Source organism: Hylobates moloch, unplaced genomic scaffold (assembly GCF_009828535.3).
Source record: "Hylobates moloch isolate HMO894 unplaced genomic scaffold, HMol_V3 SCAFFOLD_12, whole genome shotgun sequence".
NCBI lineage: Eukaryota > Metazoa > Chordata > Mammalia > Primates > Hylobatidae > Hylobates > Hylobates moloch.
This window is the reverse complement of record NW_026652287.1, coordinates 50,254,120-50,269,176: the sequence shown is the minus strand read 5'-3', so window position 1 is coordinate 50,269,176 and position 15,057 is coordinate 50,254,120. Positions and strand designations below refer to the sequence as shown.

General features: G+C 53.9%; 2 protein-coding genes across 7 annotated transcripts; both read right to left on the bottom strand.

The window, feature by feature from the left end:
• On the bottom strand, nucleotides 1–3,015 carry OCEL1 (occludin/ELL domain containing 1). Of its 6 annotated transcripts, none has more exons than XM_032170064.2 (7): nucleotides 2,900–3,015; nucleotides 2,348–2,524; nucleotides 2,018–2,223; nucleotides 1,218–1,383; nucleotides 915–968; nucleotides 305–417; nucleotides 9–211 (listed from the first exon to the last, which is right to left on the bottom strand). In XM_032170064.2, exons 1-7 carry the CDS (start codon nucleotides 2,966–2,968, stop codon nucleotides 94–96), a joined length of 903 nt encoding a protein of 300 aa, XP_032025955.1. In that variant the 5' UTR covers nucleotides 2,969–3,015; the 3' UTR covers nucleotides 9–93. The 6 variants fall into 6 exon arrangements, with proteins under 6 accessions (XP_032025958.1, XP_032025955.1, XP_032025957.1 ...); XM_032170066.2 differs by having other exon boundaries at nucleotides 1,290–1,383; XM_032170065.2 differs by having other exon boundaries at nucleotides 2,018–2,217.
• A 6,101-nt stretch (nucleotides 3,016–9,116) lies between these two features.
• Nucleotides 9,117–13,854, bottom strand: USE1 (unconventional SNARE in the ER 1). Its single transcript, XM_032170063.2, has 8 exons — nucleotides 13,710–13,854; nucleotides 13,366–13,415; nucleotides 13,146–13,224; nucleotides 12,895–13,047; nucleotides 11,497–11,506; nucleotides 10,578–10,605; nucleotides 9,577–9,751; nucleotides 9,117–9,333 (listed from the first exon to the last, which is right to left on the bottom strand). The coding sequence occupies exons 1-8, from the start codon at nucleotides 13,809–13,811 to the stop codon at nucleotides 9,151–9,153; spliced, it is 780 nt and encodes a 259-aa protein (XP_032025954.1). The 5' UTR covers nucleotides 13,812–13,854; the 3' UTR covers nucleotides 9,117–9,150.
• Nucleotides 13,855–15,057: the final 1,203 nt, after the last annotated feature.

The following is a 15,057-nucleotide window of genomic DNA, read 5'->3' as shown; positions in this document are numbered from 1 at the left end:
TAGGTGTCTAATACATGTTTATTTCACTGGGATGGAGAGCAGGCCCTACTTCCAGGGAACAGGTTGAGATCTGGAGTCCCTATAGGGTCAGAGCTAGAGGACGCAGAGGAGGAAGTCCTGGAAGGCCTTCCTGGAGGAGGGGCTGTCAGAGTTGAGTCCAAACTGAAGAGGCATTTGCAATCCAGGAGAAAGCGACCCCTGGTAGGGGGAACTGCAAGAGGAAAGGCTGAGAGATACCAAGAAATGCAAGGGACCTGCATCCCCGTGCATCCCTCTGCCCATCTGCAGGGGCACTTAGAAGTACACAGAGCCCTCGCTGTCTCCTTGGTCATCGAATTTCTGGATCTGAGTCTTGAGATGCCTCAGTTTACCCTTCAGGTAGTGGCAGCGAGCCTGCTTGTCCAGGAAGCCAGGATCCTAGGCAGGGCGAGACCCAGAAGTCTTTGCAGCAGTCTGCCCTGTGGCCTTCAAGCTGCTCAACTCTCTGCCTTTCATTCTCCGAGCCTCAATTTTCTCTCCTTGAAACTGGGCACAGGCAACCCGGTGAGGCGGGCGAGGTGGCTCATGCCTGTAATCCCAGCAGTCTGGGAGGCCGAATTGGGTGGATCACTTGAGGTAAGGAGTTTGAGACCCGCCTGGCCAACATGGTGAAACCCCGTCTCTACTAAAAATACAAAAATTTGCCAGGCATGGTGGTGGGCGCCTGTGATCCCAGCTGAGGCAGGAGAACTGCTTGAACCTGGGAGGCTGAGGTTGCAGTGAGCTGAGATCATACCACTGCACTCCAGCCTGGGCGACAGAGCGAGATTCTGTCTCAAAAGAAAAAAAAAAAAAAAAAAGAAACTGGGCACAGGCACCCCAGCCTCACAGAAGTCTCAGGGCTGCAAGACCAAGCTGTGGGATGCAAGACTCACCGTTCGCTTTGTCTCAAACTCCCTCCAAACCCGGGCTGCAACTTGGGCCTCCTTCTGCAAGGGGAGGAGTAGAAGGGGGTTTAGGGAGAGTTGAACTTAAGGAGGGATGGGGAAACTGAGGCTCTGACAGACTAAATGCCTATCTAGTGGGAACTTCAAGGGCTGACCTTAGCCATGTGTCGCGGCGCCCAGCCAACCTAGAGGAGAAAGAGTCCCGGAAATCTGGACCCAGTGGGTGTCCCAGAGGCTTGGGTCGGGCCACTCAGAAGGGCTGCGGGGCAGGGCTTTCTCCCCAGTGCTGACCTGGCTTTGGGGTGGGGGCAGGGAGCTCAGCAGGGCCTCTAGCTGCCTGAGCTTTGCCTGTGCACACCCCACCTCGTGCTGGAGCTCCAAGAACTCTCCGTACTGGTCCTGGAACACTGCAGCATAGCAGCTCCGTTCCCTCTCACTGCTCACCGGTGGGTACTTACTACCAGGTTGAAGAGGGTCAGAGTGTGAGTGTAAAGAACCCCACTCTTTTCCCCAGTCAGTGTAATTTGCTTTTCTTTGTCCATGCTGGGCCCCTACTAGAAACGTTCCTTTTCTCTCCCTCTTTTATTTATTATTATTTTTTGAGATAGAGTCTTGCTCTGTTGTCCAGGCTGGAGTGCAGTGTAGCGATCTCAGCTCACTGCAACCTCCACCTCCCAGGTTCAAGCAATTCTCCCACCTCAGCCTCTTCAGTAGCTGGGATTACAGGCATGTGCCACCATATCCAGCTAATTTTTGTATTGTTAGTAGAGACGGGGTTTCACAGTGTTGGCCGGGCTGGTCTCGAACTCCTGACCTCAGGTGATCCGCCTGCCTCAGCCTCCCAAAGTGCTGGGATTACAGGCGTGAGCCACCGCGCCTGGCCTATTTATTTATTTATTTTCAGAGACGGGATCTCACTGTGTTGCCTAGGCTGGAGTGCAGTGGCTTATTCACAGGGGCGGTCCCACTACTGATCAGCAAGGGATCCTTTTCTTTCTACTCTTTGGTAAACTCTTATTCAACTATCAAAGCCCCAGCCTCAGTGCCCTCTCCTGATCCCAGGCATGAAGAATCACATGGGGGACACTCACAGCTCATAGTCGGGCACAGGGTGGGGCCTAGGCTTATGCCCCTTAGGGATGGCTCCAATAGGCTTCTTGGTGCCCAGGAGGGCCTGGGAGAGCAACTCATCCTCAAACACAATCTTCTTGGTCTTTGCCTTGTGGGGTGCCGGCTGGGGCTGGCACGGAGGGCGGGGGGCGCTGGTTTTGAGGCCTCGGGGCGCCAGTCCCTGTAGCTGCCACAGGAATCGTGGTCTGGAGTTAAATCGGGGTGTCGGGAAACCGGAGTCCCTCAAACTAGGGGGACTAAATCTTTTGCCTAGAGGCCCGGCCTGGGGACCCCCTCCCGGTCAGGCTCACCGGGGGCCCAGGCCCAGGCGGGTGAGTCTGCAGGTGCCCCCGGGAGCCGCGAGTCTCTGGGGGCTCCCGGGTGGGCATTGGCCTCCGGGAGAAGCAGCTCGGGGGTTTCCGGGCTGATGGGCGGGTCCTGCGGGGGGCGTCGTGTCCCGCGCGCGGCGGGGGTGGTCTGCGGGCGGCCTGTGGGTGGACACGCGGAGAGGACACGCCTGGAGACGCGCACGGAGAAAGGACGCGCGGGGAGCCCGGCCGGAATGTGGCCGACTGTCACCCCGCGGGAGCAAGAGTTCCCCAGCATGACCGCTATTTGCATAGACGCACGCGATTGGTCCGCAGCGACCTCCAGACCCCGCCCACGACTGCGTAACCCAAAGAGCGCTATGTAAATGACTCTGACGTCGCCGCGCAGCCTGAGACCGGCTCGAGTTAACCCTCGCGCTGCCGGAGCCTCGCCCTCTAGGGCGCGCGGAGCCCACGGACGACCGCGCCCGAAGAGCTCCTCGGGACCTCCGCCCCACCTGCAAGGCCGTCCGGCTCGCTACCGCCCCGGGTCACCTGTCCCAGCGTCTGGAGCTCCGAGCCTGGGTCTGCTGTCGGAGAGGCACTTCCGTCCCGGTAGTGCATTTACTGCAGGATGGACCCGACTGGCGGGGTCGCTCAGCAGGGCTGGGGGCGGGGTCCCACGAAAGGGGGCTGGGCCTGACGGCCTGGGGGCGGGGCTGACCTGGCTGGGCGTGGCCACACACCTTCGAAACATGGTCGACTCCGACGTCGACCCTCAAATTTGTCTGAAAAAACGGGATGGTTTTGCAAATTTAAACTTATTTATTTTTTCAGCAATTATATGAAAAAAAAATTTTTAACAAGAGTCTCGCTTGCCCAGGCTGGAATGCAGTGGCGTGATCTCGGCTCACTGCAGCCTCCGCCTCCCGGGTTCAAGCGGTTCTCCTGCCTCAGGCTCCCGAGTAGCTGGGACTACATGCGCACACCTCCACGCCCAGCTAATTTTTTGCTGTTGTTGTTTGTATTTTTAGTAGAGACGGGGTTTCGCCACATTGGCCAGGCTGGTCTCAAACTCCTGACGTCAAGTGATCCGTCCGCCTCGGCCTCCCAAAGTGCTGGGATTACAGGTGTGAGCCACCGCGCCCGCCCGGGGTTTCGTCATTTTAGCCAGGCTGGTTTTGAAAAGCTTCCTGGACTCAAGCAATCCGCTTGCCTCGGCCTCCCAAAGTGCTGGATTACAGGCATGAGCCACCGCACCCGCCCCTTTCTTTCTTTTTCTTTTATTTCTTTTAAGGGCGAGCAGGTGGTGTTAGATAGCATCTTACTGAACAGTACTGTTCCTGGCAGAGCAGAGCTAACTCGTAGACAGTGTGCCCAAAATCGGCCTTTTTTTTTTTTTTTTATAGAGTCAGGCTGTGTTGCCCAGGCTGGAGGGCATGATCATGGCTCACTGTGGCCTCAACCTCCTTCCTAGCTTCAATTGATCCTCCCACCTCAGCCTCCCAAGTAGCTGGAACCACAGGTGACACAACGCCCCCCTAATTTTTGTATTTTTTGTAGAGACGGGATCTCGCTGTGTTGCCCGGGCTGGTCTTGAACTCCCGAGTTCCAGCAATCCACCTGCCTCAGCCTCCCACAGTGCTGGGATTACAGGTGTGATCCCATAATCGTGCTTGGCATTTTTTTTTTTTTTTTTTTTTGAGAGGAAATGTCCTTATGGGTCCAGGCTGTTTTCCAACTCCTGGACTCAAGTGATCCTCCTGCCTCAGCCTCCTGTCTGGGATGTGTGTATTTTACATTTGGAATATACTGCCAAGTTACTCCTTAGTGAGATTGTACCACTTATGCTCCAAGAGATACAGGGGTTTTTCCACAACCTTAGCGGCACTGGCATTATAATGGATTCCCTCACCTGTACTTTCTTGTTTTTTTTTTTTTTGAGACAGAGTCTCGCTCTGCCTCCTAGGCTGGAGTGCAGTGGCGTGATCTCGGCTCACTGCAAGCTTCGCCTCCCGGGTTCACACCATTCTTCTGCCTCAGCCTCCCGAGTAGCTGGGACTACAGGCGCCCGCCACCACGCCCGGCTAAGTTTTTCTATTTTTTAGTAGAGACGGGGTTTCACCGTGTTAGCCAGGCTGGTCTCCAACTCCTGACCTCGTGATCCGCCCGCCTCAGCCTCCCAGAGTGCTGGGATTACAGGCGTGAGCCACTGCGCCTGGCCTTAGTGGGCAATATTTTCAACTTTGAAAGTACAGGTGAGGGGCCAGGCGCGGTGGCTCACGCCTGTAATCCCAGCACTCTGGGAGGCCGAGGCGGGCGGATCACGAGGTCAGGAGTTGGAGACCAGCCTGGCTAACATAGTGAAACCCCATCTCTACTAAAAATATAAAAAATTAGCTGGGTGTGATGGCGGGCGCCTGTAATCCCAGCTACTTGGGAGGCTGAGGCAGGAGAATGGCTTGAACCCGGGAGGCAGAGGTTGCAGTGAGCCAAGATTGCGCCAGTGCACTCCAGCCTGGGTGACAGTTGAGACACCGTCTCAAAAAAAAAAAAAAAAAAGGAAATATTGCCTACTATATGAGTGAAAAAAATTAGAGACTATTTCATAATTCTTTTCCTGTTACATCCTGCAAATGTTTTTTCTTGTTGATTTTTAGAAGTTCTTCAAATGTCAGCCAGGCAAGGTGGCTTATGCCTGTAATCCCAGCACTCTGGGAGGCCGAGGTGGGTGGATCACTTGAGGTCAGGAGTTCAAGACCAGCCTGGCCAACATGGTGAAACCCCATCTCTACTAAAAATACAAAAATTAGCCAGGAGGCTGAGGCAGGAGATCACTTGAAACTGGGAGGCGGATGCTGCAGTGAGCCATGATTGTGCTGCTGTACCACTCCAGCCTGGGCGACTCCAAAAAAAGTTCTTCAAATGTCAAGAAAATTTGTTTAACCAGGCAGTGTATCTTTTTTTATTGCTGCTATAAATAGGATGCTTTAATACATTTTAAAGCTATATACATATATAGTATACAAGAAATGAATTTTTAAATATCTGTAAGTCTCTTGGTAGCTTAAGGAATTCTTTTATTGAAATATCTTTAGTCACATTGCTTGGGCCTATCTTATATACGGTCATATCATCTGCAAATAATTTTGCCTTCTCATTTCTTATTTTTCAATCTCATTTCTTTCTTTCTTCTTGTTTGTTTTACAGATGGGGTCTCACTCTGCTGCACAGGCTGGAGTGCAGTGGCACGATCATAGCTCACTGCAGCATTGAACTCCTGGGCTCAAGTGATCATTTGCCTCAGCCTCCTGAATAATGGGAACTATAGGCGCGCACCACCACACCTGGATAATTTTTTTTTTTTTTAGACGGAGTCTTGCTCTGTCTCCCAGGCTGGAGTGCAGTGGTGTGATCTCGGCTCACTGCTACCTCCGCCTCCTGGGCCAAGCAATTCTCCTGGCTCAGCCTCTTGAGTAGCTGGGATTACAGGTGCCTGCCACCATGCCTGGCTAATTTTTGTATTTTTAGTAGAGACAGGGTTCTACCATCTTGGTCAGTATGGCCTGGTGAGCCACACCAGGTGGCCTACACCTGGATAATTTTTAAATTTTTAAATTTTTATTGGTAGAGATCGGGCCTTGCTATGTTGCCCAGTCAGGTCTTAAACTCCTAGGCTCAAGCAGTCCTCCTGATTCAGCCTCCCAAGTAGTTGGGACTAAAGACATGAGCCACCATGCCTGGCATTTTATTTATTCTATTGACAGGGTCTTGCTGCGTTGCCCAGGCTAGTCTCTATCTTCTGGCCTCAAGCAATCCTCCTGCCTCAGCCTTTGGAGTATCTGGGACCACAGGCGTGCACCACCATATTTGGCCCCATTTCTTTTTTTCGTCTAGTTGTGCTGACTACCACCTCAAGACTATGTTACATTATGGAGGCAGGGCGACTGTGGGCATCCTTCTCCATTCCATTCCGCCTTTTTTTTTGTTTTTGTTTTTTCAGATGGAGTCTCATTCTGTTACCCAGCGTGGAGTGTAGTGGTGCGATCGTGGCTCACTGCACCTTCTGCCTCCTGGGTTCAAGTGATTCTCCTGTCTCAGCCTCCTGAGTAGCTGGAATTACAGGTGCGTGCCACCATGCCTGGCTAATTTTTGTATTTTTGTAGAGACCAGGTTTCACCATGTTGGTCAGGCCAGTGTCGAACTCCTGAACTCAAGTGATCTGCCTATCTCAGCCTCCCAAAGTGCTGGGGTTGCAGGTGGCTTTAGCCACCACATCTGGCCTATTCCTCATTTTGATGGCAGAAGTTTTGAGTATTTGCCCATTAAAGTCGATGCTCCCTTTGGCTTGAGATTTTTCAGTGAAGTGAGGAAAATCTCCATCTATTTCCTTTCTTTTTAAATTTGGAGACTTTGGGTAATGGAGGCTAAACAGTACAATTTGTCATTTCAGCATCTGTGATTTTGTTTTCTGAGGCATTAATGTAGCTGGCTTTTGTTGTTGTTGATTGAGACAGGGTCTCGCTCTGTTGCCCAGGCAGGAGTGTAGTGGTGTGATCACAGCTCACTGCATCCTCGAACTCCTGGGCTCAAGCCATTCTCCTGTCTTAGCCTCCCAAGCAGCTGGAAGTATTTTTTGTAGAGACAGGGTTTTACCATGTTGCCCAGACTGGCCTCAAACTCCTGAGCTCAAGTGGTCCTCCCACCTCGGCCTCCCACAGTGCTGGCATTACAAGCTGTGAGTCACGGTGCCCCGGCCAATGTGGCTTTCTAATAACGAATCATCCCCGTGTCTCGGGCATAAACTTCGTTTTTTTTGTTGTTGTTGTTTTTTTTTTTTTTTTTTTTTTTTAGTAGGGATCTTACTCCGTCACCCAGGCTGGAGTGCAGTGGCATGATCACTGCTCACTGTAGCCTCCAATCCCTGGGCTCAAGGGGTCCTCCTGCCTCAAACTCCCCAGTAGCTAGGATTACAGGTGTGAGTTACCATGCCTGGCTAAGTCTCCTTCTTGTGATTTTTTTTTTTTTTTAGATGGAGTCTCGCTCTTGTCGCCCAGGCTGCAGTGCAGTGGCGCAATCTCGGCTCACTGCAACCTCTGCCTCCTGGGTTCAAGCAATTCTCCTGCCTCAGCCTCCCAAGTAGCTGGTATTACAGGTGCCCACCACCATGCCCGGCTAATTTTTTGTACTTTTAGTAGAGATGGGTTTTCACCATGTTGGCCAGACTGGTCTCGAATTCCTGACCTCAGGTGTTCCACCCGCCTCAGCCTCCCGAAGTGCTGGGATTATAGGAGTGAGCCACCGCACCTGGCTCTACGTTCTACTTTTAAAAAGCTGCCAGTAGCGCTTTAAAAAATCTCTACTTGGGCTGAGCACAGTGGCTCACGCCTGTAATCCCAGCACTTTGTGAGGCCAAGGCAGGAGGACTGCTTGAGGCCAGGAGTTCGAGGCTGCAGTGAGCTATGATTGCACTACCGCACTCTAGCCTGGGCCACAGAGCGAGACCGTCTCAAAAAAAAAAAAAAAAAATTCCCTACCTGGCTGGGCGCGGTGGCTCACGCCTGTAATCCCAGCACTTTGGGAGGCCGAGGTGGGTGACTTGTGGTGGGGAGTTTGTGACCACCCCCCCCAACAAGATGAAGCCCCCCCACTACTAAAAAAAATACAAAAAAAAAAAAAAAAATTCCCTACCTAATGATTTTACACCCACGTGGATGGGGTTCCATTGGGCACCTCCAAGTGTCCCCACAATGCCATCATGCTGCCATGGGGCAGACACCCCAAGCCCTCGCCAACCGAGCCCCCTCAGTTGCTCTTAGAGGCTGTGCCCTGTCTGGAGCTGGTGTGAGAGCAAGGATCAGGACCCCAGAATTCCTACTCCATGACCCTTTTCAGGACCCCTACCCTAGTACCCACCCAGTTCTCCTTTGAAATGATCAGACTGTGACCTGGGGGGGGCAGCGTCTCCAGTGAGCGCTGGGCAGGACCCATGTGTGTTTGTCGAGTAATGTGAGGGATCTGTAGTGTCCCAAGAGCTGAGGCTGCAGTGTGGCTGAGCTGTGTCCTTGAACTACTGCCTTCAATTCCAGGGAAGACCTCGTGTTGATGCCCCCTCCTCCAGGCTGAGCTCCTGTCATGGCCCCACTCCTCCCCGACCCTCCAAGCCCCCGTCCTACCCTTTGGCCTCACCCTGGCCTTACATCGCTGAAGGCATTGTGTTCGGCTGTGAGTCTGCCAATCAGCGGCTCCTAGGGCCTCCTGGGGCTGGGCCTCGTCCCTTGTGGGGTAAGCTCCAGAGGAACATGGGCGGAGGGAGCGTTTGATGAGTCACCACCTGCCAAGCCTGACTTTTTCTTTTTAGAATCTTTTTTTTTTTTTGCGACGGAGTCTCGCTCTGTTGCTCAGGTTGGAGTGCAGTACTGGGATCTCGGCTCACTGCAACCTCCACCTCCTGGGTTCAAGCGATTCTCATGCCTAAGCCTCCCAAGTAGCTGGGACTACAGGCGAGCGCCACCATGCCTGCCTGATTTTTGTATTTTTTGGTAGAGACGGGGTTTCACCATGTTGGCCAGGCTGGTCTTGAACTCCTGGCCTCAAGTGATCCACCTGCCTTGGCCTCCCAAAGTGCTGGGATTCCAGGCGTAAGCCCCCACGTCTGGCCCTGAGGTTCTTCTTCCCCTGCTCATGCACTGTCTGTGGCTCTTCAGGGACCTCCAAAAACCCTCCCATCTCATTGCCCACCCTGAAAGGCACTGCTAGAAGGGGGCAGGGGACAGACGGAAGACAGACAAGGTGGGCGGGGGTTTTTATTTGAGTTTGGGCATGATTCGAATGAAGAGGATCATGCTGATGAAGATGAAGCAGACGATAATGAGCATGGCCCAGAGCAGCCAGTTGACTGACTTCTGCGTGTGCTGCTCCAGCCGCTCTGACTCCGTCTTCAGCTTCTCCAGGTTCTGGTCTGCCATTTTCAGTGAGTGTGACAGGGTCTGTGGGGGAGGTGGAAAAGGTGTCAACAGGACTGGGGCCAAGAATGGCCTCTCTCTACTTCCCTGGGGCTGGCCTGCAGCTCTTGTTGCTTGCTGGTACTGTGCCCTCTGCTGGGAATGCCATTTTTGCCTTCTACAAAACTCCTATTCATCCCGCAAAGCCCCAGCCACAATGCTCCTGTGCTGGGAAGCCTTCTCTGATGCCCCAGGGCAGAGGCTGGAGAGCTCCCCCAGTCCCCACACCTGGTTGTCCTTCTTGATGACACTCTGGGCGGCCAGCGTATTGGTCTTGAGGCTCCGGGCCAGTCCTAGCATCTCTTCCGCCAGCTTTTCCTGGAGGTTCTGATGTCGCTGCAGGACGAGGTCTAGCTCAGCTGCCGACTGCTTCTCACTCACTGGCTGGGACCCTGCCACTCCACTGATCTCACACATGGCGGGAGGAGGGCATGAGAGATGGAGTGGGAAAGGGGAGAAGACCAACACATTTCCTTTTCTTTCTTTTTTTTTTTTTTTTGAGACAGAGTCTTGCTCTGTCGCCCAGGCTGGAATGCAGTGGCGCGATCTCGGCTCACTGCAACCTCCACCTCCTGGGTTCAAGCAATTCTTCTGCCTCAGTCTCCTGAGTAGCTGGGATTACAGGCACCTGCCACCATGCCCAGATAATTTTTGTATTTTTAGTAGAGAAGGGGATTCACCATGTTGGTCAGGCTGGTCTCAAACCCCTGACCTTGTCATCTGCCTGCCTCGGCCTCCTAAAATGTTGGGATTACAGGCGTGAGCCACCGTGCCCGGCCTTTTTTTTTTTTTTTGAGACAGCATCTCGCTCTGTCACCCAGGCTGGAGTGCAATGGCGTGATCTTGGCTCACTGCAACCTCCATCTCCCAGGTTCAAGCGGTTCTCCTGACTCAGCCTCCCGAGTAGCTGGGACTACAGGCGCGTGCCACCATGCCCCGCTAATTTTTTGTATTTTTAGTAGAGACAGGGTTTTGCCATGTTGGCCAGGCTGGTCTTGAACTCCTGGCCTCAGGTGATCTGCCTGCCTCAGCCTCCCAAAGTGCTGGGATTACAGGCGTGAGCCACTGTGCCTCGCCTTTGACTTCTGGGAAGAGCATCCACAGAAGTGGCTTCTGGTTGGTTAAGATCCTTGTGGTAGTGCCTCAGTGGTCCAGGGTTTGGCCAGTGCTACCCCATCCCTGCCACACTGCCCAATTGCCACTACTGCCCCAGGGCCGCAGACACTCACGTTCTCTTCCTCACGTCCATCTCAGGCTCTGAAAGCAAAATAGGCCAAGCAAAAAGGCGAGTGTTGGTTTCCCATTTCCGGCATCCTGACCATTGCCTGTGCTGGGTCTATTGCTTGGAATGCTGTTTTCTCATCTTGTCTGCTGCCCCGCTGGCTTCTGATCATGCTTGAATACCCCCTCTTCTAGGAGGGTCTCCTTACTCCTGTCTCGGTTCCCTCAGACCCCAGGTCCCTCCCTCCAGCCTAGCCTTGGTCCCATAGGCTGGGAGTGCCTAGCTTTAAGAAATTTATTTATTTGCTTATTTTTGAGACAGAGCATCTCTCTGTCAACCAGGCTGGAGTGCACTGGCGCGATCTTAGCTCGCTGCAACCTCCACCTCCCAGGCTCAAGCAATCTTCCTGCCTCCGCCTCCCAAGTATGCTGGGACTACAGGTGTGTGTCACCACACCTGCCTAATTTTTTTGCTTTTTTTTTTTTTGAGACTGAGTCTTGCTCTTTCGCCCCGGCTGGAGTGCAGTGGTGTCATCTCAGCTCACTGCAACCTCCACCTCCTGGCTTCAAGCAATTCTCCTGCCTCAGCTTCCCGAGTAGCTGGGACTACAGACATGTGGCACTGCATCTGGCTAAGTTTTGTATTTTTAGTAGAGACAAGGTTTTGTCATGTTGGCCAGGTTGGTCTCAAACTCCTGACCTCAGGTGATCCACCTGCCTCAGCCTCCGAAATTACAGGTGTGAGCCACTGTGCCTAGCTTTGTTTCCTCTCGGGGCCATTTCCTCTGTCCTGGCTCTTCCTCCAGGCGTAATTTGGTGATGCTCCTGTTGGAGTCAGGCTCAGCATGGAGGCCCTGGGGCAGCAAGGATACATGTCTTGTCCTAGTCAGCTGGCCCTCAAGTCCTGTTGTGTTCATGGTGACTCACCTGCAGAATCCTGTGGAAAGAAGTAAGTGGCATGAGGCTGGGTGCAGTGGCTCACTCCCAGCACTTTGGGAGGCCAAGGTGGGCAGATCACCTGAGGTCAGGAGTTCAAGACCAGCCTGTCCAACATAATGAAACTCCATCTCTACTAAAAATACAAAAAATTAGCCAGGTGTGGTGGGGGTGCCTGTGATCCTAGTGACTTGGGAGGCTGAGGCAGGAGAATCGCTTGAACCTGGGAGGCAGAGGTTGCAGTGAGCCGAGATCGCGCCACCATACTCCAGCCTGGGCAACAAGAGCGAATCTCCATCTCAAAAAAAAAAAAAAAAAAAAGTAAATGCCATGAAGTCACCCCCCTTGTCGTGTTCCCAAACCTGTCCCTTCTGACCTCAACCTCCTCACCTTCAGTCAGGACATGGGGAAATCCCATGACCTCTGAGCCTCAGTTTCCTCAACCTTAAACTGGTAACGACAACTCATATTTTTTTTTGAGACAGAGTTTCGCTCTTATTGCCCAGGCTGGAGTGCAATGGCTCGATCTCGGCTCACCGCAACCTCTGCCTCCTGGGTTCAAGCGATTCTCCTGCCTCAGCCTCCCGAGTAGCTGGTATTACAGGCGTGAGCCACCATGCCGAGCTAATTTTGTATTTTTAGTAAAGACAGGGTTTCTCTGGCCGGGCGCGGTGGCTCACGCTTGTAATCCCAGCATCTCCTGTCGCCAGGCGAGTGCAGTCGGCGTCTCGCTCATAAGACCTCCGGTTCAGCCATCTTCTGCCTCACCTCTCTGCCCGCCACCACGACCGGCTAATTTTTTGTATTTTTTTAGTAGAGACGGGGTTTCACCGTGGTCTCGATCTCCTGACCTCGTGATCCGCCCGCCTCGGCCTCCCAAAGTGCTGGGATTACAAGCGTGAGCCACCGCGCCCGGCCCGGTCAGGCTGGTCTTAACTCCCGACCTCAAATGATCTGCCCGCCTTGGCCTCCCAATGTGCTGGGATTACAGGCGTGAGCCGCTGTGCCCGGCTACAACAACTCATATTTTAAAAGATTGAGCTGATCCACATAAAGTGCTCGGAAAGGAACTTGTCATCCTCTTTTACAGCTGAAGAAACTTACGTGTCTTGTAAGTTGCAAGCCAGGACTCAAACTCTGCTCTTGGGACAACTCTGGGGCTTAACCAGACACATTCCATTTTTGCCTTGTACCAAATTCCTATTCATCTAGCAAAGCCTTAGCCACAATGCCCCTCTGTTGGGCAGCTTTGTGTGATGACCCAGGGAAGAGATTGCTGGACCCCCTTAGGGTTCCTGTATCTGACAGTATTGTGGTTCTGTCTGCCTGCAAGCATAGAACCCCTGTTTCTGTCCAAGGGATTCCCAGGGACCAGGAAAGGAGCCCTACCGTGCCTAGTAGCTCGCTCCGCATCTCGCTCGTGTACCGCGCCCGTGACTGCAGATGGACCGTCTTTGTGGCGGGCACTCGCTCTCTGGCTGTGGTTGGCACACGGCCAGGGGCCAGGAACTGGTTGGCCAGTGCTTTCTCTGAGGAGGAGGTCTGCAGAAATGTGGGAAGATAAGTCACTGGAGGGGCAGGTCCTGGGGACCAAAGTGAGCAGTGATGGGGGCTGATGGGGCAGGGGCACCCCTTCTCACCAGCTTCTCGGCTTGCAGCATCCCCTTCAGAAAATCCACCTTCCAGGAATATTCATTGATCACCTCAGAGGCCGGTTTGCTGGAAAGCAGGAAGAAGAAAAACAAAACCTGTCCATGGTCCCCAGCTCAGGGAAGCGTCCCAGCTGGGACAGCAGTACTGGGATGTCCCAGTAGAACAGCCACGTGCTGATGTGAAAGCCCTGAGGCCGCCTGCACTCACCTCGCGTGGACCTTCAGGGCCTGCAACATGTCCTCCAGGGCTCCCACGTACTAGGGAGGAAAAGTGGATTATCACCCGGGGGTCCTTCCCATGTCCTGATGATGGGAGCCGGGGGGGCGGGGCCGACAAATGGGAGGGGTCAAGCGTAAAGGAGGCGGGGCCAGTAGGGGAGGGGCGGAGTCCCAGGGACCGGGGCGGAAGCTACAGGTAGACGTGGCGGGACTGACCGGAAAGGGCGCTGCCCGAGAGGCTACTGGGGCCGGGGAGTCGGGCCAGGTGGCTTCCAACCCTAGGAATCACCCCCCGGGAGTCGGGCTCTACGCAGCAGTGCGAGATCCTCTCACCTTCTCCAGGCGCCACTCGTCCGGGTCCCGTTTCTCCGCTGCCATCGCCTCGCAGCGGGATAGCAGCCGCACCAGGTTCAGCTCCAGCCTCGATGCCGCCATTATCGCCTGGTCCTATCCCGCCCCTTCCGTCGGCGCCATGTTAAGAGAGGGCGGAAGTGCCTTCAAGTGGCGTTCCGGGCGGATGTTTCCCCCGCTCACGTTCGCTGGCCCATCTTTGTTTGGAGCGGAAGTAATATCTTGTTTTGAGGCGGGGCGCTGGGCCAGGCGTGGTGGCTCAGGGCTGTAATGTCAGCATTTTAGGAGGCAGAGGTGGGAAAGTATTGCTTGAAGCCAGCCTGGGCAACATACCGCGACTCTGTCTCTATTTAAAAAAAAATAGGAGAGGCGCCACCCCATTCTTAGGCGAATCACTTGCTTTTCCTCGAGAGCATGTTAACCCTTCGGGAATGATAGGACGACCGGGGTCTTCTGGTGTTAGACCCGCGTGCAGTGTGCCCTCTTGTTCTGTTTTGCCTGCTCAAAGTACCTCCCCGCACCCCACTCCTACCTGGATTCTTACCAGTCGGAGCTATTTCGCCTCCACACACCCTTCCCGATTTCTGTAGCCTGGGATTCAGGAATCCAAGGCTTCCCCCACCTCAGCGGGGCTCATCTGTACTGTGGTTATGAGCTTCCAGGTACACAGCTCCAGCTCTGATTCCATCCCCGGCCCTGGGAGAGTTTAACTTTTCTGGATCCGTTTCTCACCCCGGGAAATGGACAGTGTGACAGTACCTGCCTCAAGGGGGACATGAGGCAGCTCTGCCTGAGAGTGAGCAAGGTGGGGCTGGGTCCCCCCTAACGCCCAGACCCCCATGGAGAGAACCCCTTCTCAGCCCACCTCAGTACCTGAAAGCTGAGTACCCCATGCCTGCAGTGCCACTCTTCTGGAGTGACAGGATGAGGGTGGGGCCTTCACAGGAACCAGGGCCTGGCATGCAGCCTTCATGTTTTCCCACACCTTAGGTCATCTGTACCTTGGTTACACCAGTGGGCCTGATGTCCTTGAAAAATACCATAGACGGCTGGGTGCGGTGGCTCACGCCTGTAATCCCAGCACTTAGGGAGGCTGAGGCAGATGGATCACCTGAGGTCAGGAGTTTGAGACCAGCCTGTCCAACATGGTGAAACCCCGTCTCTACTAAAAATACAAAAATTAGCCGGGTGTGATGGTGGATGCCTGTAATCCCAGCTACTTGGGCGGCTGAGGCAGGAGAATCGCTTGAACCCAGGAGGTGGACGTTGCAGCGAGCCGAGATTGTGCCACTGCACTCCAGCTTGGGCAACAGGGCAAGACTCCGTCTCG

Coding starts and splice junctions, on each gene's coding strand:
- OCEL1 (XM_032170064.2), bottom strand. CDS start 2,968: ATGCACTACCGGGACGGAAGTGCCTCTCCGACAGCAGACCCAGGCTCG. Junction 1,384..2,017: donor CCTGTGCCCGACTATGAGCT/GTGAGTGTCCCC, acceptor TCAACCTGGTAG/TAAGTACCCACCGGTGAGCA. Junction 418..914: donor AGTTTGAGACAAAGCGAACG/GTGAGTCTTGCA, acceptor CGCCCTGCCTAG/GATCCTGGCTTCCTGGACAA.
- USE1 (XM_032170063.2), bottom strand. CDS start 13,811: ATGGCGGCATCGAGGCTGGAGCTGAACCTGGTGCGGCTGCTATCCCGC. Junction 13,225..13,365: donor GCCCTGAAGGTCCACGCGAG/GTGAGTGCAGGC, acceptor CCTGCTTTCCAG/CAAACCGGCCTCTGAGGTGA. Junction 9,334..9,576: donor TCATCAAGAAGGACAACCAG/GTGTGGGGACTG, acceptor CCTCCCCCACAG/ACCCTGTCACACTCACTGAA.